The 23,197-nt window shown below is 46.7% G+C and overlaps 1 protein-coding gene across 2 annotated transcripts in view; it reads left to right on the top strand.

The window, feature by feature from the left end:
• Nucleotides 1–23,197, top strand: part of CD109 (CD109 molecule) — a 295,729-nt gene that overhangs the window by 219,152 nt on the left and 53,380 nt on the right. For both annotated transcript variants that reach the window (XM_033937865.1, XM_033937866.1), the window contains exons 24-26: nt 909–990; nt 11,296–11,524; nt 21,848–22,013. In XM_033937865.1, the coding sequence (XP_033793756.1) occupies nt 909–990; nt 11,296–11,524; nt 21,848–22,013 (477 nt within the window). The remainder of the gene's footprint in view (nt 1–908; nt 991–11,295; nt 11,525–21,847; nt 22,014–23,197) is intronic.

Raw genomic sequence — 23,197 nt, 5'->3', positions numbered from 1 at the left:
TCTGCATCTATTGAGGATGTCCTTGATCCATACCTTCACCTCACACTACTGTTTTTAGAGTAAAACTCCAGAAGAGACAGTCGGTATGGGCAAGCAATTCTTCAAAATCTATTTACTTCCTGAGCACCAACTTTCCCACCAACCCTTTTTGGGTTTTACCAAGCTCATGTTTTGTATATCTTATGTACTTCCTCAGAGTCATGATCCTTGCAGCTTGGGAGTCCCACACGTGAGAATATTATATTTGCATGTCCTCAGCGAAAGCAAAGACACTTACATGTTGCAGGTGTTCTCGGAGGACAGAAGGTATATATTCTCACAACCCATCTACCTCCCCTAGTTGGCTTCTTAGCTTTGTTACTGAACTGCTGGTCCCACAAGCCCACTTTGAACGGGAAGGCACTGGAATGTGTGCGGTAAAGGCACTGCCTTAAAATTTAAAGTGGCACTGCACTTAATATGTGTCTGTACCGGGTTCTGACGTCACTCACATGAGAATATATGCCTGCTGTCTTTGGAGAACACAAGTATCTTTGCTATTCAAGTGTACATATTTATGAATACATTTTGTGAGCGAATGCTATCTTTGATAAATATGTATGATGTCAAAAACATTACTACAAATCTTTTGGGAAATTATGATTTGGTTAAAATGTTCTGAAAGTATATAATTTTTATTAATTTAATTTAATTAATTTTTAGTATTTATATACCACTTATAGCCTAAGTGGTTTACATTCAGGTACTCAAGCATTTGTCCCTATCTGTCCTGGTGGGCTCACACTCTACCTAATGTACCTTGTATATAAAGAGCTTGTATATAAATTGTCTTTCTTTGCACACTCTCAAAAGCTTCTGTACTGTACTGTTTTAGTGTTTTTCTTTTTTTTTTTTTTTTTAATCTTTAGGCTACCAAAGAGAACTTACTTACCAAAGAGATGATGGCTCTTTCAGTGCATTTGGAAACAGTGACAGATCGGGAAGTACGTGGTATGTGTTGCTTTACTAGCTGCACTAACCCCCCTTTTACAAAACTGAAAGCGGTTTTTAGCACCAGCTGGTGTGCTAAATGTTGTGTGCTGCTATAATGCTTATAGAATCCTATGAGTGGCGGAGCAGTACACAGCATTTAGCGTACAAGCCGGTAATAAAATCTGCTTTTGTGGTTTTGCAAAAGGGGAGGTGAATTTATTCTGGATTTTGTTTATCCTGCTTTTTTTTTTAATTTCATGGTAGTTGGATCTTATAGCTTTGCTGGACAATTTTGCTGCACATATATAGGGAGGCCTTTTTGATATAGAAGAAATCCTGTAAGCTAAATGTTATACACAAACATTTTTTTAAAAAAGCTGCTAAAGCAAAAGAGGCATTAAATGTATGTAGCTTAACAGAAAATCAGATAATTATACTATATTTACACTAGTGTGGATCCTTTTCATAGAATAGCTGAGATGAAATTTATATTCTGTTTTGCATAATTGAAATTCAAAGTTTTTTTTTGTTTTAATTAAAAGGGAATGCTCAGAAACCCATGGCAGTGCAAACACGCTGCACTGATGACTACGGTAACTCAGCAAGCCATAGCCAGCTTTTGTTTTTGTCTAGGCAATCTTGGTATCATCTGCAAAAAGGCACACTTTTCCTTCCAACCCTTCAGCAATGTCACTCACAAACATATTGAACAGGATCGGCCCCAGCACCGATCCCTAAGGGACTCCACTACTCACCTTTCTTTCCTCCGAGCGATTTCCATTAACCACCACCTTCTGTCCGACAGCCAGTTTCTAACCCAGTTCACCACTTTGGGTCCTAACCTCAGCCCTTCAGGTCTGTTCAACAGCCTCCTATGAGGAACCGTATCAAAGGCTTTGCTGAAATCTAAGTAAATTACATCTAGCATATGTCTTCGATCCAGTTCTCTGGTCACCCAATCAAAAAATTCAACCAGGTTCGTTTGGCACGATTTACCTTTTGTAAAGCCATATTGCTTCGGATCCTGTAACCCATTAGATTCAAGGAAATACACTATCCTTTCTTTCAGCAACATTTCCATTATTTTTTCCAACAAACGAAGTGTAGTTTCCCGCTTCATCCCTGTGACTCAGAACATAGATAACCCCTAAGCAAATATGGGACCACAAACTAAAAGTACTAATATATAAAAATGAAACCCTAAGATGCAAGACTCTGCATATAGAAACATAGAAAGATGACGGCAGAAAAGGGCTACAGCCCATCAAGTCTGCCCACTCTACTGACCCACCCCATTAAGTCTGGGTGCTGATGACTTAGTTCCTTAGCTCGACCCTCGTAGTGATCCTACGTGGATGTCCCATTTATTCTTAAAGTCGAGCACGCTGGTGGCCTTGATCACCTGCATCGGAAGTTTGTTCCAGTGATCCACCACCCTTTCTGTGAAGAAGTACTTCCTGGTGTCACCATTAAAGTTCCCTCCTCTGAGTTTGAGTGCGTGCACCCTTGTGACCGATGGTCCTTTGAGAAGGAAGATGTCGTTTTCCACCTCGACACGTCCTGTGACATATTTAAATGTCTCAATCATGTCCCCCCTTTCCCTGCGCTCCTCTAGAGTATAGAGCTGCAATTTGCCCAGTCTTTCTTCGTATGAGAGACCCTTGAGTCCGGAGACCATTCTAGTAGCCATCCGCTGGACCGACTCGGCTCGAAGCACATCTTTACGGTAATGTGGCCTCCAGAATTGCATACAGTACTCCAGATGAGGTCTCACCATGGCTCTGTAAAGTGGCATTATGACTTCAGGCTTGCGGCTGACGAAGCTTCTCTTGATACATCCCATCATTTGCCTTGCCTTGGATGAGGCCTTCTCTACTTGTTTGGCAGCCTTCATGTCTGCACTGATGATTACTCCCAAATCCCGTTCTTCTGAAGTCCTAGCTAGTGCTTCTCCATTCAAGGTGTATGTTCTGCATGGATTTCTACTGCCGAGATGCATGACTTTACACTTCTTAGCGTTGAAGCCCAGCTGCCATGTTGAGGACCAGTTTTCCAACATGATCAGATCCTGCGTCATACTACCCTTGAGACTGCTTTCACTTACTATATTACACAGTTTGGCGTCGTCGGCGAACAGTGCTACTTTACCCTGAAGCCCCCGGGTTAAATCCCTTATGAATATGTTGAAAAGAGATGGTCCCAGGACTGATCCTTGCGGCACTCCGCTAGTCACCTCCGATGTCTCAGAGAGGGTGCCGTTGACCACCACCCTCTGAAGTCTTCCACTCAGCCAATCATTGACCCATGCAGTTAGTTTCTCACCTAACCCCATCGATTTCATCTTGTTTAATAGTCTACGGTGCGGGACACTGTCAAAAGCTTTACTGAAATCCAAGTACACCACGTCCAGAGACTCTCCCGAGTCTAGCTTTCCTGTCACCCAGTCAAAGAAGCTGATAAGATTGGATTGGCATGACCTGCCCCTAGTGAATCCATGTTGACAGGGATCCCTCAGATTTCCCTCATCCAATATCGTGTCCAATTTACCTTTAAGTAAAGTTTCCATAAGTTTACACACTATTGATGTGAGACTCACTGGTCTGTAATTCGCAGCACCACAGAAACAGCGACACATGTCCCCTAATACTGTGCAAAATATGAAGACAGTTGATGTAAATAGTAGTAGTAGTAGTAAATTTGAAAAAACTGATGCAATACAATCACCACTTTACAAATTAACAAGAATAAATAAAACAAATAATGAGAAATAAGAAGATACCATTTTATTGGATTAATCCATTTTTCAATTAGCTTTCAGAGGCTAAGGAGGTAATAATAATAAAAAAACACATCTAAAAAGTGACCTAAATGGCTACTTGGACGATCAAAAAGCCTGATCGTCCAAGTACCCATAACAAAAGCTGGGTTTTAGACGTATCTAAAACCAACTTAGGCCTTTCCCCTGCCTCTAAACGCACAGAGAGAAAAGAGGTGTGTTTAGAGGATGGGAAAGGGCGGGCAATGGGCGGGAGGTGGGCCGACCTACACCTAGCCATACAACAGGTATAACCAATACAGTTTAGTCGGCACTTAGACCTTTTTCACTTAGACGAAATAAAACCAGCTAAGTGCCGAAAAACGGGCCGCTGAGCTGATGGCCGCTGGCGCCATCAGTTCAGTAGCCCGGCAACCTAACCATCGCGGCAGGAGAGATGCCTCATCTCCCCTACCGCGATGCCATCAATCTTCTACCCGAACTGCCGCGACCCGCGGCAGTTCGGGTAGAGGAGTGATGGCATTGCGGTAGGGGAGATGAGGCATCTCTCCTGCCGCGATGCATCACTCCCCCCCCCACACACAACATCGGGGCAAGAGGGAGCTCAAGCCCTCTTGCCCCAGCCAACTGCAGCACCCCCGACACGATCGGGGCAAGAGGGAGCCCAAGCCCTCTTGCCCCGCCGACTCCCCAACAATATCGGGCCAGGAGGGAGCCCAAATCCTCCTGGCCACGGCGATCCCCTACCCCCACCCCGCACTACATTACGGGCAGGAGGGATCCCAGGCCCTCCTGCCCTCGACGCAAACCCCCCTCCCCCCAATGACCGCCCCCCCCCCAAGAAGCTCCGACCGCCCCCCCCAGCCGACCCGCGACCCCCTGGCCGACCCCCACGACACCCCCATCCCCCTTCCCCGTACTTTTGGTTTAGTTGGCCGGACAGACGGGAGCCAAACCCGCCTGTCCAGCCGGCAGTCAACGACGGAATGAGGCCGGATTGGCCCATCCGTCCCAAAGCCCCGCCTACTGGTGGGGCCTAAGGCTCCTGGGCTAATCAGAATAGGCCCGAGAGCCTTAGGCCCCTCCTAGGGGGCGGGGCCTTGGGCACATGGTCGGGTTGGGCCCATGTTCCTCAGGCCCCGCCCCCAGGAGGGGCCTAAGGCTCCCGGGCCTATTCTGATTGGCCCAGGCGCCTTAGGCCCCACCAGTAGGCGGGGCTTTGGGACGGATGGGCCAATCCGGCCTCATTCCGTCGTTGGCTGCCTGCCGGACAGGCGGGTTTGGCTTCCTCCGGCCAACTAAACCAAAGTTACGGGGAAGGGGGGTGGGGGTGTCGTGGGGGTCGGCCAGGGGAGTCGCGGGTCGGCTGGGGGGGCGGTCGGAGGTTCTTGGGGGAGCGGTCATTGGGAGGGGGGTTTGCGTCGAGGGCAGGAGGGCCTGGCATCCCTCCTGCCCGTAATGTAGTGCGGGGTGGGGTAGGGGGTCACCGTGGTCAGGAGGGTTTGGGCTCCCTCCTGGCCTGATGTTGTCGGGGGGGGGCAGAATCGGCTGGGCCAGGAGGGTTTGGGCTCCCTCCTGGCCTGAACAACTAGCGGGGGGGGGGGGGGGGGGGGGTCGCCAGGGCCAGGAGGGCTTGGGCTCCCTCCTGGCCCGATCATGTCAGGGAGTCGGGGGGGCAAGAGGGCTTGAGCTCCCTCTTGCCCCGATCGTGTCGGGGAGTCGGGGGGAGGCAAGAGGGCTTGAGCTCCCTCTTGCCCCGATGTTGTCGGGAGGGGGGGGTCGCGGTTTGACATGGCAGGAGGGCTTGGGCACCCTCCTGCCTGGATCTTTGGGGTACTGGCTCCTCCTTCGCCTAAAAGCCCTTCTGTTGGACGTTTGTGGCCTAGGCGTGTTTTTGTTTCATTATGGCTAAAAAGTGTAGACGTGTTGTGGGGGTACTTGTAGACGTAGTGGAGATTGGGCATTTAGGCAGAGGAAGGCCATAATCAAAACATGGACGTTTGTTTTGGTTATAGACACTTTCCCTGCTTCTGGGTTGAACATTTAGGGACTTAGGCCAAAAGGGGACTTAGACGCTTTTTTTGATTATGTCCTTCTAAATCTTTCTTCAAGACAGTACAGTATACTGCTGTTATAGTATCCTGTCTTGACCTGAGGAAAGGAATTTAGACCCCCCCCAAAATTGGTTTATTTCCATTTCCTATTTATAAATTTTTTTCAATACAGTTACAATACTACTTGATTCTACAAAAAGCAACAAAAAAATTTCTTTTTACCTTTTGTCGTTTCTGCTTTAATCATCTTCTCTTCGCTCTGTTTTCTATGCAGTGTTTGTCCTCTCTCACTTCCATGCAACATCCGCCCTCTCTCTTTGCCCCTTCCACCTAGCCTCTGCCCTCTCTCTTTACCCCATCTATTGTCCACCCTCTCTCTGCCCCTTCCATCCACTGTCACCCTCACTGCCCTTTCCATCCAGTATCCGCCCTCTCTTTTTGTTAGTGTGTGTATCAAAGTGCAGGATTATAAAAGTGCAGGACTATACAAGTGCAGAATGGAAATGAGTCAACTGATGGGTCTGAAGTAATAGATAGAAGGTAAACAAAATACAATGTAAAAGGGAAAATTGGGCGTGAGTGTGTCAATGAGAGGGAAAGAGATGGTGTACATGGGGAATGAAAGAAAGAGGAGAATTTTTGGTCATATGGAGGGAGTGAGGTACAGATGAGAGGGAGAAATGTAGTGGAAAGGAGACAGTATGACAGATTGAAAGGGATGCAAGAGGGAGGAATGTTGGACATAGTGGTGAAGGGAATGGAGGGAGAGATGTGGCATGGTGCTGGAGAAATGTCGGGCATTGGGTTGGTGGGCAGGGACAAAAGATGCTGCACATGGTCTGGGGAATGAGAGAGGGATAAATGCTGGACCATGGTAGGAGGAACCAATGGATAGCAACAGAAGAATTTACAGAAAATGGGAAAGTGGAAAAAAGAAACCGGGACCAACTTGATGGAAAAATAAGTCTCCAGACAACAAAGGTAAAAAATGGAATTTATTGACTAAAATATGTTAGCTTTGGGAAATGTATATAGCAGATGTCTTTGTATTGTGTTCAAAAGAAAAGGAAATGCATTTCTGGTTTTATTTCTACAGTGTTGAAGTACTTGCTGACCCTTGCTGTGACTGGTGGGGATCCCAAAGCACCGCCACAGAGGACCTCCTCTAGAGACGGCCAGAATTCCCCTCCACCAACCAAGCACAGCAGTCACTGGCAACATCCGTGAGCCACTGAGGTGCCAGCATCTGTGACTCAGGGACGCTACTGCTGCCTGCCAAGCTTGGCAAAAGGGAACCCCGGCCAACTGCAAAGGAAGTCCTCAGCTGACAGCTTATGGGTCCTCATCAGCTGAGTATTTATATTTACATTAGAGGCTCTGGTAGAAACCCATTTACAAAGTATGTATTCTTTCCAATTAATATTTCCAAATTAATAAAGTATCTTTGCTTATTTGTAAATGGGTCTCCTCCAGATCCTTTAATTAACTATTTCTGAAGTTTATATGGATGGGCGGCGACGGAGGGGATTCCTCGCGGGGACTGGTGGGGATGGAGGGATTCTTCTCAGGGATGGGTGGGGACGGAGGGATTCCTCACAGGGACGGGTGGGGATGTGTGGGATTTTGACAGAGACGGGTGGGATTTCTGTCCCCGCGCAACTCTCTACATCTTCCCTCTTTCTATGTCCCTTTAATAAGCTGTCTATCCTGTGCCCCTTCTCACCTTTGTACATGATTCATTTCAGCTTCACCCCCTCTCCATTTTTCTGTCTCTACCCCTCTCCTATGCTCTAGCATCTCTCTCTTGACTTTTCCTTCGTTCCTTCCCATTCCACCCCATGGTCTGGCATCTCTATCTCTTTCCCTTCCCCATACACTTGCATCTCTCTCCTCTCCTCTCTTCTCCTATCTCTCCCTCCATCCTCTGGCACCTCCTCTCCTTCCTTTCCCTCTCGTCTGGCATTTGTCTCCTTAGTTTCCCTTCCTTCCCACCTCATGCCCTGGCATCTCTCTCCTCTTCTTCCATCTCCCCCTCCATTACTTGGCATCTGCTTTCCTTCCTTTCTCTCCCTCCCTCCTTACTTCCTTTCCCCTAGTCTGGCATCTGTCTCCTTCCCTTCCTTCCTATGCCCTGGCATCCTTCCCTCCCCCTCCATGGTCTGGTATCTTCTTTCATTTCCCTCCCTCCCATGGACTTGGCATCTCTTGTTCCTCTCCTCTCCCTTCCCTGGTCTTCCTTCTCCCTCTTTCCCTCTCTCTCCCCAATTGGGCGCAGCAGCAGCATTTCTCTTCCCTGGTCTTCCTTCTCCCTCTTTCTCCCCAATTGGGTGTAACAGCAGCATTTCTTTTCACCCTCGGTCTTCCTTCTCCCTCTTTCCCTCTCTCTCCCCAATTGTGTGCAGCAGCAGCATTTCTGTTCCCTCTTCTATCCCTCCTCCTTCCCTATCACAGCGCAGCATTCACAACTCGCTGCTCCTGTTTGCTTCAGGCCTTCCTCGCTGCTGGGTCCCACCTACTGTCTGTTCCGCAAAGGCAGGACCCGGCAGCAAGGAAGGCCCGAAGCAAATAGGAGCAGCAAGTTAACATAGAAACATAGAAATAGACGGCAGATAAGGGCCACGGCCCATCCAGTCTGCCCACCGCAATGACCCTTCCCCACCTAACTCAGTGAATAGATCCCACATATCTATCCCATTTGGCCTTAAAATCAGGCACGCTGCTGGCCTCAGTGACCTGAAGTGGAAGATTATTCCAGCGATCAACCACTCTCTCAGTGAAAAATAATTTCCTGGTGTCACTGTGCAGTTTCCCTCCCCTGATTTTCCACGGGTGCCCCCTGGTTGCCGTGGGACCCATGAGAAGGAAGATATCTTCTTCCACTTCGATGCGACCCGTGAGATACTTGAACGTCTCGATCATGTCTCCCCTCTCTCTGCGTTCCTCGAGTGAGTAGAGCTGTAACTTATCCAGCCTTTCCTCGTAAGGGAGATCCTTGAGACCCGCGATCATCCGGGTTGCCATTCTCTGCACCAACTCTAGTCTCAGCACATCTTTTCGGTAATGCGGCCTCCAAAATTGCACACAGTACTCCAGGTGTGGTCTCACCATGGATCTATACAATGGCATAATGACTTCAGGCTCCCTCCCTGTCCTGTCTCCCGCCGACACCAGCTGAATTGCTGTTTCCATTAATGGGCACTCCTTTTTGCAATGTCCTCTTTCATCACATTTATGACATCTTAGCAGGGTTCTAGGGTATGATGGATGATTTACTCTTAGAGTCTCTTTACTGCTTTGTTTAAACTCTCAAGGAGGGGTATGTTTCAGAGCTTTGGGGAACCTTTTTGCCTCCTTTTCTGGAACCCTCCAGATAGATAACTAGATGAGTTAGGGGCCCTCTTCCTGATGGATTCTTGGGGTCTTAATTTTCTTTCCCTTTCTACTTCTAAGTAGTGCTTAGCAAATTGTGTGACTTTGCAAGAGAACTAAGGAAAGCAGAAAGGAAATGGTACAAATCCAGGCTTAACAGTGACAGGAATTGCATGAAGAATATAAAAAAGCCACCCTGGAGGCTAAAAAGATATATTACTCCTAACAACTATTAAAGACCCACAATAGATCAAAAAACTTTTTTCAACTGACAAAAAAAAGATACAACATTGCAAGGAGACAAACGATGCCTTAACAATGAACTCAATAGCGAAACGCTCTCAGACTATTTTGCTGACAAAATAGCCAAAATGCAATCTCACCTCGACTCCACCGTGCTACAGAATAGCCTTACTGGGTCAGATCAATGTTACATTAAGCCCAGTAGCCAGTTCTCATAGGGTCCAATCCAGTACCTGGCAAAAACCTAAAGAGTAGCAACATTCCATGTTACCAATCAGGGCAAGCAGTGGCTTCCCCCTTACCTTTCTCAATAACAGACTATGGACTCATCTGCCAGGAAATTGTCTAAACCTTTCCTAAAACCAGCTATGCTATCCGCTTTACCATAACCTCTAGCAATGCTTAACTATTCTCTGAGTGAAAAAATATTTCCTCCTATTGGTTTTAAAATTATTTCCCTGTAACTTTGAGTGTTCCCTAGTCTTTGTAATTTTTGACGGAGTAAAATAATCGCTACAGCCATTTATTGTTGGTTCTGCATTTGGTCTGCTAACCATTTTAGCCCTTTTTTGGATGCCATACAGTGGGGTTAGGACCCGACATGGATACTAGTTTGCACATTGCTAGACGCCTTAGTAGATCCTATCCTGACACCAATTGTTCGCCTGCTCAGCGGCTTCTCAAAACTTAATTATATTTTTCGGGATCTTTGTGACCGCTACCAGTCACTGGAGTCTTTCAAGTCTGTCGATTCTTCCAGCAACTTCCGGTACTTGGGTTCCTTCGGTCCCTTTCTGGTCACTTGGTTCCTCCAGTCACATCTGGTCACTTAGTCACTTCCAGTCACTATGGTCCTCACCGGTCACTCAGGTCACCACCAGTAGATTAGCTCTTGGCCATGCTCTTGTCACACAAGATAGGTTAGACCCTTGCAAGCATTATTCCCCTCAAGGGTCACCTAGAGCAGTGTTCTTCAATCACCGGTCTGTAGACCGGTGCCAGTCCGCAAAAATTTCCTGCCTGTCCGTGCGCACTAAATCTTTATAAATTTTTTAAAAAATTTTAAATAATCAGTTGTCTGGGGGTTTTGTCTTTAAAGCATGTCAAATTGAAGCATTCAACTTGGTTACTCTGAAACGGTTAACTGTGCGGCCTCCAAGGCAGCAGAAGTGGGCGGGCCGATTGGTCAGGGCAGCTGGCTGTATCGGTTCAGATGCAGCATTTGGCAAGAGTAGAGATGTGGGGAAGAAAGATGCGGCTTTCGACCCAGGCTTCGTGTTTGCTCCTCCCTCTTTCCTTTGCCTGCATGCATCTCGGTAAGGCAGAGGGAGCCCCTGCCTGTTTCATTTGCCACCCCATGCTAAACCTTGACGGTCCTCGCTGTAAGAACCGACCTCCAGTTCTGATGGGGCAGGTACAGGTGCATTGTACGCTGTTGTACCTGCCCAGGTGAGATTCTCTACTTTGGTGCTGATATGGTGATAGGTTGATGGGACTGACATATGCTCTTGTTTGAAGTTTGTTAGTTACTCTCAGCTTTAATTCACTCAAGAGCCGATGCAGTAAGCATGTCTTACAGCTGTGTCCTAATATCCTGACAGGGCTTCCTAAATCAAACCTAACCCAAGCAGGAACCAAATAGCATGCAAATAGGCTGAGCATTGGCATAAGTGCTACTTGGGGTATCAAACCCTGGTGAACTTGAGATAAACCCTCACATAAGTTCCCATGAACTGATTTAACACCCTGTAGTTAGTAATTTTCTGAGAAATTATAGACCATTGATCCTGACGTTAATGCTAGAGAAAATGGTAGAGACTATTACAAAGGACAAAATTACTGTATTTAACTTTGTATATCTTGTTAACTTCTTTTTTCCAGGTTATCTGCCTTTGTGTTAAGATGTTTTCTCCAGGCTCGTTCTTTTATATACATTGACCCTGCAATACTGCAAAAGACAGCTACATGGCTTATCAGACATCAGAATCCTAGTGGTGACTTCTGGGAACCAGGCAGAGTGTTAAACACACAGCTTCAAGGTGGCAATAATAGCCCGATTACTCTTACAGCATACATTATGACAGCCCTTGTAGAAAATCCAGGAGACAAGGTATTCAGACTCTGTAAATATTTATTATTTTTATCCAAGGAAGTGTGATCTATAAGAGAAAACAAAATGTACAAAAAAATGGATGAATTTTTGGTGTCATAGGTATCTAATTTAAGAGACTTGGGAGACTAAGGGCTCCTTTTACTAAGGTGCATTAGCATTTTTTAGCGCACGCAGGAAATTACCACACACTACACTGCGCGCTACACTTCTAGAACTAACGCCAGCTCAGTGCTGGCGTTAAGGTCTAGCGTGCACTATTCCAAGCGTTAAAGCTCTAGCACACCTTAGTAAAAGGAGCCCTAAGCCTCCTCATCTAAAAGCAGGGCCTCCGCTAATTTTAAAGCCAGCAGCAGTAACTTAACCTACTTACCTCAGCAATTAGTGTCCCCCTCGCCTCATCACCTCCAGGCACTGTCCCGGCTGTTGTTGGCTTCTGGTGCTGGCATCTCCCTCTCCTCCTTGTGGTCTGATGGTACCTGCTCATTAGCCTTGATCCGTTACCGGTGGAGAAGATGAAAGCAGTGACAGAATTAAAAAAAGCGTAGGATGAATTAGAAAATGAATGGAATAAATTGAAGAAATAGGGCCAGTACTAAGCAGACTTGCACGGCCTATGCCCTGTATATGGCCATTCAGCTTAGGATGGACTGTGAAGGGCTTCAATGGGAATTCCAGTAATTTGGAATGCGAGGATGATGCTGGCAGACTTTTGCGGTCTGTATTCTGCAAATAATGATATGGTTCTGATAGAATGGAGTGAGCTTTGATGGCAACTTCAGTAGTTGAAACCTAAGGTACCGACAATAATTCCAGTAGTAGAACCTAAGGACAGTACCAGGCAGACTTCAAAGAAAAAAGATTATTCAGTTGAATCATGAATTTATAATGAGTGTTACTGTTGGGCAGACTGGATGGAACTGTTCATATCTTTATCCCTGGACAAGCAGGCAGCCTATTCTCAACATATGGGTGACGTCATCCACGGAGCCAGAATGTTGACAGCCTCGCAAGCAGACTTGCTTGTAGAAACGTAGAAGTTTCGAGTCTGCCGCACCGCGCATGCGCGAGTGCCTTCCCGCCCAGCACAGGGCGAGTCTCCTCAGTTCTCAGTTTTCCAAGGAGCCAAGAAGTCTCTCTTTGACGCTCTTCATTAAACTTAGTTGCTTCATGCCTTCTCTTCACCGGGGTTTATGTTATTTATTTTCGCGAATCACTGTGTTTATTTCTTTATTTTCGGTTACTTTAAAAAAAAAAAGTTTGTTTTTTTCTCGACTGACTTTGCAGCGGCTATTTTCCCTCCTATGTCTGCCAGTCATGGGCTTCAAGAAGTGTAGCCAGTGCCAGCGTGCAATTTTCCTCACGGACCCACACCGCTGGTGTCTTCGCTGTCTCGGGCCAGACCATAGTCCGAAGTTGTGCCCGCGCTGTGCTACTCTTCAACCTCGAGCCCTTAAAAGTCGTTGGGTTCAAGTGGAAAAACTCTTCATGATGGACTCTTCAGCTACACCCTCGACCTCGATCTCTGACTCGGTTCAGGCTTCAGCTGGAGTTCCTAATGTTTCCACTACTCCGACCTCGAGTCTCATCAGACCTTCCTCATTCGGATCGTTGTTGACCTCCAGTACACCTGCCTTATCTTCTGAGCTTCCCTCAGGTCAGATACCTAAGTAGAAGGTTCCTGCAGTGGTCCTCAAGTTATCCAAGCACAAGTCTAAGCATGCTTCGACTGCCTCCTCGGAGCCTTTAGCCTCAGCAAGTGGTCCAGTTTCAGACTCGGATCCACAATTGCAGGCTTCTCTCCAAACCATGTTAGAGCAGCAATTTGTTCAGTTACTGAGCAAATACAGTCCTGCTTCGTCTCTGCCTCCTGCAGTCCAGCCTGGGCAATCAGCAGTCTCCTGCGAGATCAAGTCCCTGCCTGTGCCTCGAGCTAAGTCTACACACTCTATGCAAGGAGTCGAGTCTTTGTGAGTGTCTGATCTGGAATCTACACACTCTATGCAAGGAGTCGAGTCTTTGCGAGTGTCTCGATTGGAATCTTCACACTGTATACAAGGAGTTGAGTCTTTGCGAGTGTCTCAACAGGAATCCTCACACTCCATACAAGGAGCCGAGTCTTTAGGAGTGCTTCGAGATTCCTCGATCCAAACCACAGAATCTATGGGGTTTCGATCTACAGCTTCTAGCCCTATTAATTCACCAGCGGCACTGCCTGTTTCCATACATAGGGTGAAGTCTCCTCGATCTCACACGAGACCTGCTTCCAGGCAGCATTCTCCTCGTCGATCGAGGCCCTTATGGAGGCATCCATCGAGGCATAGGTCTTCCTCCAGTGAAAAGCCTTCCTTGTTCAGACCTCCATCCAGATCTTCCACTTCGAGGCCTTCTACGCCCCGTTTGAGGTCACCAATTCCAGACCCCGAGGACTCCGCTGCTCTGTCTATTCCTTGGGTTACCAATACTCCAGAGAGGCTTCACCTTCATTCTCCACTCGAGGCACTTCAAGGTCATCGAGTCCTTCTCGAGGCCAGGCTCTGGTGGATCAGTTGTCCTGCTCCTCCTTCTTTCATCAGATGGCTGATGACTTGGATATTAAATTGGACGCTGGTTCTAAATACTCTAAGGAGTACTTAGAAGAAATACATCTACCTCAACCTCCTGCAGAGTCACTCAAGCTTCCTCTTAACAGGCTTCTGTCTCAAAATTTCAAACGAAATCTCGAGGCTCCTTATGCTATTCCTGCTGTTCCAGGCAAGTTGGAATTGAAGTATAGAACTCTACATTGCAAGGGTTTTGAGAATTCACAACTATCTCACCAATCCCTTCTTGTAGAATCTTCATTGAAGAGAACCCATCCTTCCAGAGTCTATGCCACAGTACTTCCTGGAAGAGAGGGTAAGACCATGGACAAGTTTGGCCGTTCTCTTTACCAAAACTCCATGATGGCCTCCAGGGTTCTCAACTATAATTTTGCCTTCATTACTTATTTCAAGTTCCTGATTGATCATCTTCCCAGTTTTATAAAAAATCTGGATCAGCATAGGCAGCCGAAGTTTCTAGCACTCTCTGCTACAATGGCTTAACTCTGCTTACATCTTCTGCAGTCATCTTATAATGCCTTTGAACTTACTTCCAGGGTCACTGCTTTCTCAGTAGCGATGCGCTGCCTGGCCTAGCTACGCACCATTGATATGGATCCAAATCTTCAGGACCGTCTGGCTAATATTCCTTGTGAGGGCAATGACCTCTTTGATGAGTCCGTAGAGGCCGCCACCAAGAAGTTGTCTGAACGAGCTTGTTCAATCGATTTGTTAACTAAGAATCTTCTCAGCTCTGCTTACTCAACCAGTAACCCTAATGAACTACATAACTTTCATATTCCTTCATTATGTAAGATTGTATTGCTTTTTTTTGTTTTAAAATCTTTATTCATTTTCAAATGTTACATCAAGTGAATTACATAAACTCAATAAAAATTTATATATATACATACTTGATAAGCTCATCTATTAATATTTGATTTAACTTTTTTTTTTTTTTTGAAAAATTAATATTAAAATTCATATTAATATTTCAAAAATCTAAATTTATATATTTTTAATTAATATAATACTATCCCTTCCCCTCCCCCCTCCCTTCAGAACCTCAATACATGACTAAAGTTTTAATATAAATCCCCCCTTACCTTCTTATCAAATTCTAAACATGGGAAAATTAATCATTCTTTACAGTATTCAGTTAATGGTCTCCATATTTTTTGAAATTTACTTATATATCCCTTTTGTGTTGCTATAGTGAGTTCCATTTTGTATATATGGCATACAGAATTCCACCAGAATGTATAATTTAATCTGTCATGGTAAGATTGTATTGCTGACTTTGATTGTAACCTCTTCGCTGACTTTGATTGTAACCTCTTCGCTGACTTTGACTGTAACCTCTTCGCTGATTGTCCAGCGCTTCTTGCTGTAAACTGCCTCAAACTTCTATGGCTTTGGCGGTATATAAGAATAAAATTATTATTATTATTATTGATCATGCTAATTCTTGCCTTTCTTCAAGCTAGCTTGGATGAAGGCCTTACTGTGGCTTCTCTTCAGGTCCAAGTGACCGGGGCTCTCCTTTTATAGATCCCGGGAGTGTCGGTCTTCCTTGGCGTCTTATCCTAATGTTGCTAGATTCTTAATAAGGCTCCTTTTCAGCCCTTTCGAGATGCTACCCTCTTGGACTTGACATTCAAGACCATTATTTTTCTGTTCGACATCACAACAACGCGTTGTGTGTCAGAACTGCAGGCTTTATCTTCCAAGGACCCTTTCCTCTGTATGTCAGAGATGGGGGGTTTCCTTCAGACGGTTCATTCCTTCTTGCCGAAAGTGGTTTCCATGTCAATCAGGATGTGTGTTTTCCTGCCTTTCAACTGACAGGTTTAAAGTCACAAGACCACCTGTTGAAGAAACTGGATGTGCGTGAGTTCTGCATTCCTTGTAGGTCACCAAGTTTAGTCTCTGATCATTTGTTTGTGCTGACTTATTCAGTTAAGCGGGGTGCTTCCACTTCCAAGGTCACAATTTCAAGATGAATCCATAGGGCCATTTCGTTAGCTTACATTCTTGCGGCAAAACAGTCTCCTATTTCTGTCAAGGTGCATTCTACCAGAAATGTGGCCTCTTCGTGGGCCAAAGCTAGAGCTGTCTCCCCTGAGAAGATTTGCAGAGTGGCGATGTGGTCTTCTCTTCACACATTTGCCAAGTTCTACCGAGTGGACATGGTGGCAAAAAAGGACTCCACTTTTGGATCCTTGGTCTTACAGGTCAGTGCAGCAAGCCCACCTTAGTATTTTGGGGGACTGCTTTTGTAAGTCCCTACTGCCTAGAATGTCTCACCTATTGCACTAGAAAAGGAGATTATGTACTTACCCTGGTCAGCTCTTTTCCAGTAGATAGGTGAGACATTCTAGACTCCCGCCCTATCCTTCCTGCGCCTTCTTACAGTTTTTATTCTGTTTATGCTTCTCCAAACTGTTTCTTGGATGCCTGTTAGCCCTTGAGGGCTGGGAATAATTTGTATACATGTTTCAATTTACTGGGGAGTAGTTTCTGAGCTCCTTTGAACCCTGTGTTGGCATTTAACTTTCATGTTGAGTAAATTCGTGAGCAGAACAGTTGGTTTGAGCATCTACTTCACGTGTATTGGGTGACTCTCCGTGCTTGGGTACTAACTATAGAGGGAGCTGAACAGCCCAGTGAAGTACTATAGAAGCAGAGTGAAAATTCCAGAATGAATTCCTTCACCATTTGGCTTAAGGGAAATAGTCCCACTGTCTAGAAAAAGGGTGCACAAAACATTGATCGCAATCTACCAGTAGATCACAAAGGCAACACGAGTCAATCGCGGAGCCCGGGATTTTTCCCTGTTTCCCCGACACCGACGCAGACTAGGCACGTGCAGCAATTGCACAATCGTCTGGCCCATAAACCTCCCCCCCCACGTCAATTCTGACGTCAGAGAGGAAGTTCTGGGTCAGCCAGGCAGCGATTGGCTGGCCCAGAACTTCCTCTCCGACGTCAGAATTTACGGGTGCTTGTGCAGTTACTGCATGCCCCTAATCTGTTGCTGCATCGGCGTTGGGGAAGTAGGGAGAAATAGGCGGTGGTGGCTTGGGGGGCAGGGAGAGAAAAAGAAAGACAAATGGGGGGCATGGAGAGAGAGAAATAAAGAAGACGTGCAGGGAGAGAGGAAGAAAAAGTTTAAAGTTGGGGAAGGGAATGGAGTGTGTCAGGTGGCAAGGGGCAGGCAGGGAGAGAGGAAGAAAAAGTTGGGGGAGGGAATGGAGTGTGTCAGGTGGCAGGGGGCAGGCAGGGATAGAGGAGGAAAAAGTTGGACTCATGGAAGGATAGAGATGTTGGTTGGGGAATGGAATGAGGTCTGGAGGAGAGGAAGCATGCAGGAGGCAGAAATAAGGGAAGAAATACTGAAAGCACAGTCAGAAGGAAGTGCAATCAGAGACTCATAAAATCACCAGACAACAAAGGTAGGAAAAATGATTTTATTTTCAATTTAGTGATTAAAATGTGTTTGTTTTGAGAATTTATATCTGCTGTCTATATTTTGAACTAAACTGCGATAGCGGTTTTTAGCGCAGGGAGCATATGAGCGTTGGGAGCACCGGGGGGCATTCAGCGCAGCACCCTTTGCTAAAAACTACTATCGCGGTTTAGTAAAAAGGGGGGTATATTTGTCTATTTTTGTATAGTTGTTACTGAGGTGACATTGCATATTTTAAAGTCATCTGCCTTGACCTCTTTGAAAAAACCCCAAATATAAATTATAATTAACATTTTTTCTGCGTACAGTGTGCTTTTTGTTTTTTAAGATTTTATTGTTGGTAGATCATTTTGACTTGGTCATTTTAAAAGTAGCTCGCAAGCCAAAAAGTGCGGGCACCCCTGGTCTAGAATGTCTCACCTGTCTACTGAAAAAGAGCTTACCAGGGTAAGTACATAATCACATAATCTAATATAATAAAATGGTAAGCCGCGCATGCGCAGTTCCTAAGTGTGCGCCGCTTTTCTGTGAGCTGTAGCGAAATATAGGAAGTGCGCATGCGCGGCTTACGGTTCTTTGAAAGACGTGGCGGTGGCTACTCTCACGATCCCCGCCTGCGTTGGACTTCCGACGCAGGTGGTGATCATGAGAGGAGCCACCGCCGCGTCTTTCAACTTTAAAAAAAAAAGTCAAGACCGAAGTTTTTTTCAATTTCAGAGACGCTGCAGTGGCTCTCTCTCTCTCTCCGGTCGTCGGCGTCGTCTTCGTTCCTCTCCCCGACTCATCCGAAACCCTGTTCAGCCTCCCATCCGACCCTACCTTCGGCTCCCTTAGTTCCTTGCCGCCGCTCCTCTTCTCTTCCCGCCCCGCGGTCCCAACAAACGTCCTTACTCCAGCAGGGGCGCCCTTGCTGGAGTAAGGACGTTTGTTGGGACCGTGGGAAGAGAAGAGGAGCGGCGGCAAGGGACTAAGTTGGCCGGTAGTGCTATTTTTCCGTGATGGAGGAACACGCGAAAAGAAAACAAAATAAAGAAAACGTTGGCCCCCGCCGAAGAAGTGGAAGGTGGAGGAGGAGCGCGAGGAGCCAGAGAGCTGTATGTAAGTGTGTGTGTGTGCGCATGTGTATAGCCGAGGAGGAAGTGCAGCAGGAGCAAGGAGGTGGGGAGAGTGGATTTCCCCTACTTGGATGTCAGGCATCAAGAGGATTGGAGTAAAAGGTTTGGTCCTGTGATCCTCACTCTTTTCCTGGGGCTACTGCTGGACAGGGGAGGAGCAGGACATAAAGGAGAAGAGCTACTGCTGGACAGGGGGAGGAGGGAATGGGAGGGGTACTGCTGGACAGGGAGAGATAAAAGGAGAAGGGCTACTGCTATATGGGGGGAGCAGGGAAAGGGGGGGGAGGTGTTGCTGGACAGAGAGGAGGTAAAAATAAGGGAGAAGGCCTGCTAGCACCCGTTAATGTAACGGGCTAAATAACTAGTCTCCTTATATATTGCATTTCAGGGAGAAATGCTAAAACTGGGATCCGGAAGGTTCGCCCCCAGCAATTCGCCCCTCACATTTCGCCCCCCACATTTCGCCCCCAGACACATTTTGCCCCCACACATTTCGCCCCCCGGATGTTTTGCCCCCACACATTTCGCCCCCGCACATTTCGCCCCCGCACATTTCGCCCCTGATTATGTGTACTGCACATTTCGCCCCTGAGCGTTCCTCCGTTCTCTCTCTCTCACTCTAACTTTGTCTCCCTTCCCACCTCCCCTTTCTGCGTCTAAGATAGGGTCGGCAACATACAGCTTGTGAGCCACATGTCCCATGCCCCCCCCTCCTCCCCCTGAGACCTATCAAAGTACCTAGCAGTCTAGCATTGATCTTTGTGGCAGGAGCATGGCCCTCTCGCTCCTGCCTTCCCAAATGGCTGCCATGACCTTTCGCAGCTGCTCACGGCACTTCCTGTTAATACCATTAGCTGCTGCAAGAGGACAACAGCCATTTTAGAAGGCAGAAGTGAGAGGGCTGTACTCCTACCATGAAGGCCCCCCCCCCCCACTGGATCCAGTACCTAGTTAGGCCCTGGGGGGGAGACCCTTTCCGACTGTCCTGCCAGCCCTGCAGCCCTGAAATCAACCTGCTCTCTGCCTCCCCCAACTCTCTCTCTGGCTCCCCGGCTCTCCAGTGCATCGCGCCCTGCCCGGGGCCGGAGCAGGGCGGCTGGGAGACAACGACGCGGCCGCCAGGGTCGGAAACCCCAATCCCCCCTCCCACACAGCCGGGCCGCCCAGGGAGGGGAAGGACGCATTTGCAGGGCTCTACCTCGGCCACTGTGGTGCAGGGTTCACGGCCCCCACCTCCCACAAAGTGAGGGCGGCGTGGGGTGGATTTTACACCACTGTACCAGGTTGCTTAGAACAGTCAAAGAGGCAAAGGATTCTCTCTTCCTTCCTCCTGCCTCTATCGCAAGCCCTTACATCTCCAGAGTAGGAAACCGCAGGTGCTCGGCTTACATGAGACGCCAGCCACGCTGAGCAGATGAGACGGCGGCAGCCACACCACCCCTTCCCACCCGGCGATAAGGTACTGGGCCTCCGGCGACGCACAACCCCTCCCTCCCGTGGCGTGTGCGGCGGCCCTCCCGCAGGAACCAAGGGAGCGTCTCGGCGGGCTCTGGCAGGCCGCGGCTCAACAAGGGAGAGTCGGGGTGGGTGCGACTCTCTCTCTCTGGCTCCCCGGCTCTCTGCCGTGACCTGCTCTCTGCCTCCCCGGCTCTCCTAATCTCCGCCGTGACCTACTTTATGCCTCCCCCAACTCTCTCTCTGGCACCCCGGCTCTCCGCCACAACCTGCTCTCTGCCTCCCCGACTCTCTCTCTCTGGCTCCCCTATGAGCGTTGGAGCTAATACCGCAGTGGCCAGCGCTAAACTAGCCCAATGCGAAATGTGCAGTACACATAATCAGGGGCGAAATGTGCGGGGGCGAAATGTGCGGGGGCAAAACATCCGGGGGGTGAAATGTGTGGGGGCGAAATGTGTGGGGGCGAAACATACCTGGGGGCGAAATGTGGGGGGCGAAATGTGAGGGGCGAATTGCTGGGGGCGAAATGTGGGGGGCGAAACTTTGCCACAAAGGTAGGTGCTCTACCGGATCCTAAGTTGATTGAACAATGCCATTAGAAATGTCAAAAAATGGCTAGGTTGAAGCACCTACTGGCGTTTTTCAGAATTTTGCTTCATGAGGCTACAAAAGCGCGTCTCTTTGTGTTTTTCAATCAGCATGCCATAAGTTTACTTCGAGTCAGTATCCCCTGAGGAAGGCATTGTTTTAACACACCGAATTTGGATCCTTGTTGGGACCTATAGTTTGAATAAAGATAATCCTTTTGGCTGACAAGACGCCTCCCTTGCCTCTTTCTCTATACCAGGGATCTCAAAGTCCCTCCTTGAGGGCCGCAATCCAGTCGGGTTTTCAGGATTTCCGCAATGAATATGCATTGAAAGCAGTGCATACACATAGATCTTATGCATATTCATTGGGGAAATACTGAAAGCCCGACTGGATTGCGGCCCTCAAGGTGCTCTATACTGTTTGTGTTGCGAGGCTTGTGCAGATGAGGACAGAGCTTGCAGGAATGGGGCAGGGATAGGAAATGAACTCGCTGGGATGAGATGGGAAAATGAGTTCCCACATGGATAGGAAAAAATATGTCCCCATGTCATTCTCCATTTCATACCTGTCATGGTACGTGCAAAACTAACCCATTTTGGGTAATTGACCCCAAAAATGTATGTATGGAACATTTAACTTATTTTTTTTTATATCAGCATGCTATATAAAACTTGATGCAGAGCTTATAGTGGGCCTAGCAAAGGAATTTAGCAAGGTAACAGACGTCAGAGTAATGGGGCCTAGCAATTTTGGTCAACAAACTTGTGAATGTATTGACTGATGCTATAACAGAATGTTCAGCCCTTGCTGTCTTGATGAATTCTGTAATATCTCTTGAGGAAGTGGTAATTCCTCAACAAATAATACGAATCTCTCTTATTTTATGAGTATAATGTCCTTTGAACAAATTTTTGTGTACAGAAACTAATACTCAGTACAGGTAATCACTGTTGGAACCAGTTCCTGAGCATCAATATCACTAGCACATCTAAAATTGTCATAAAGCAACCAAAGTCAACATTCTAATCATCTAATAAGTTGTTAGACTAATGTTCATATGATAAAAAACATTTTTCTCATTTTCATATTTAAATACATCTTTATTTTCCAGAATTCTTTACATGTTCAGGCTGCTACAAACTTCCTGGAATTTAAACTGAATGAAGGCATTTCAGATAACTACACACTTGCACTTGTAACATATGCATTATCATTGGCTGGCAGTATTCAAGCAAAAGAAAGCTTAGATATACTGAATCAGAGAGCAGAGAAACAAGGTAAAGAGTAACTTTTTTTTATTATCCTGACTGATGAATGCAAAAAAACAGCTTGATGTATGCCACAGTAAAATGACTATTGCAGCTTTGTTAATTTGTCAATGGAACCTTGAACTTATGACTCGAGTAAAAGCTCTTAGTAAAATTTTGTGTACCTCCTTCCAAAAGAATATAATCCATAACCAGCAATTGATGCTTGACTGAGCAAATCAGGGCCTTAAGCTCCACCTTCTTGTATCATGGGATACAGAGGGAGGAGCCTAAAGCCCTGATTGGTTCAAATGCCTAAGGCCCCTCAAGGGGAATGCAGCCACACTTGCCCTCCATCCCCTCGTCTCCTCTTCTATTGCTAGGAACAAAACTGACAGGCAAAGGGGAGGGGCTTGAGTAGTAGGGCAATCCTGCACATGCTCAGTAATCTCAAAGGCTTACTATAGATAGGGGAGAGTACCGAAGTCATTAATTAGGCTCAGTCAGAGACTTCAACATTAAGTGTGGCTGCATTCCCCTGCTGTCTACGGAGAATACTTGTTACAGGCAAACAACTTTGCTATCTCCTGCTCTCTGCCCCGACTCTCCTGTCCTTCCCCGTAGTACAAGCCCGTGGTTTTAACCCGCGGGGTTAAAACCACAGGCTCGAAAGTGAAGTTTGAAAAAATAAAAAAAATTGCTTATTGTTGGATTTCCTGCACGGTCCTTATTATCTTTCTAGCCTCTTGTTGTGCGCATGCTGCGTCCTGCTTCCTTTCATATATCCGCCGTTGTCAGTACATATCCTCATGCTGTTTGTTAAGAGCGGATTGTCACTTGAGTTCCTGTGCACACATTTGTGCTTTTACTTTCTTGTTGCGGTGTCCTATATTATCGTGTTTCCTGCGCTCAGATTCTGTGCTACCTGGTGGCCAGATTAGGTTTAAACTATTTTATTTAGGTTTCCCATCATTTCACTCGGATCGCTCTAGCACATTGGTGCTTGTATCACATTATATGCACAGGTTGATCTCTGCACATCCCTCCGTGGTCTTTTAGTTTTGCCCCTTTTCACTAATTCTCTTTTCACATATTAGTATTCATTACTATTATTTCTCCATACAGCTCATCAGGAACGTATTGTTCTGGACACATGTTTTTTATAAGATTTTATTTTATATTTTATCCTATATTAGTACTGTTGTTTTAAGCCA

Source organism: Geotrypetes seraphini, chromosome 3 (genome assembly GCF_902459505.1).
Source record: "Geotrypetes seraphini chromosome 3, aGeoSer1.1, whole genome shotgun sequence".
Lineage (NCBI taxonomy): Eukaryota > Metazoa > Chordata > Amphibia > Gymnophiona > Dermophiidae > Geotrypetes > Geotrypetes seraphini.
Note: the sequence above shows the minus strand (reverse complement) of the source record. Positions and strands in the feature narration are given on the sequence as shown.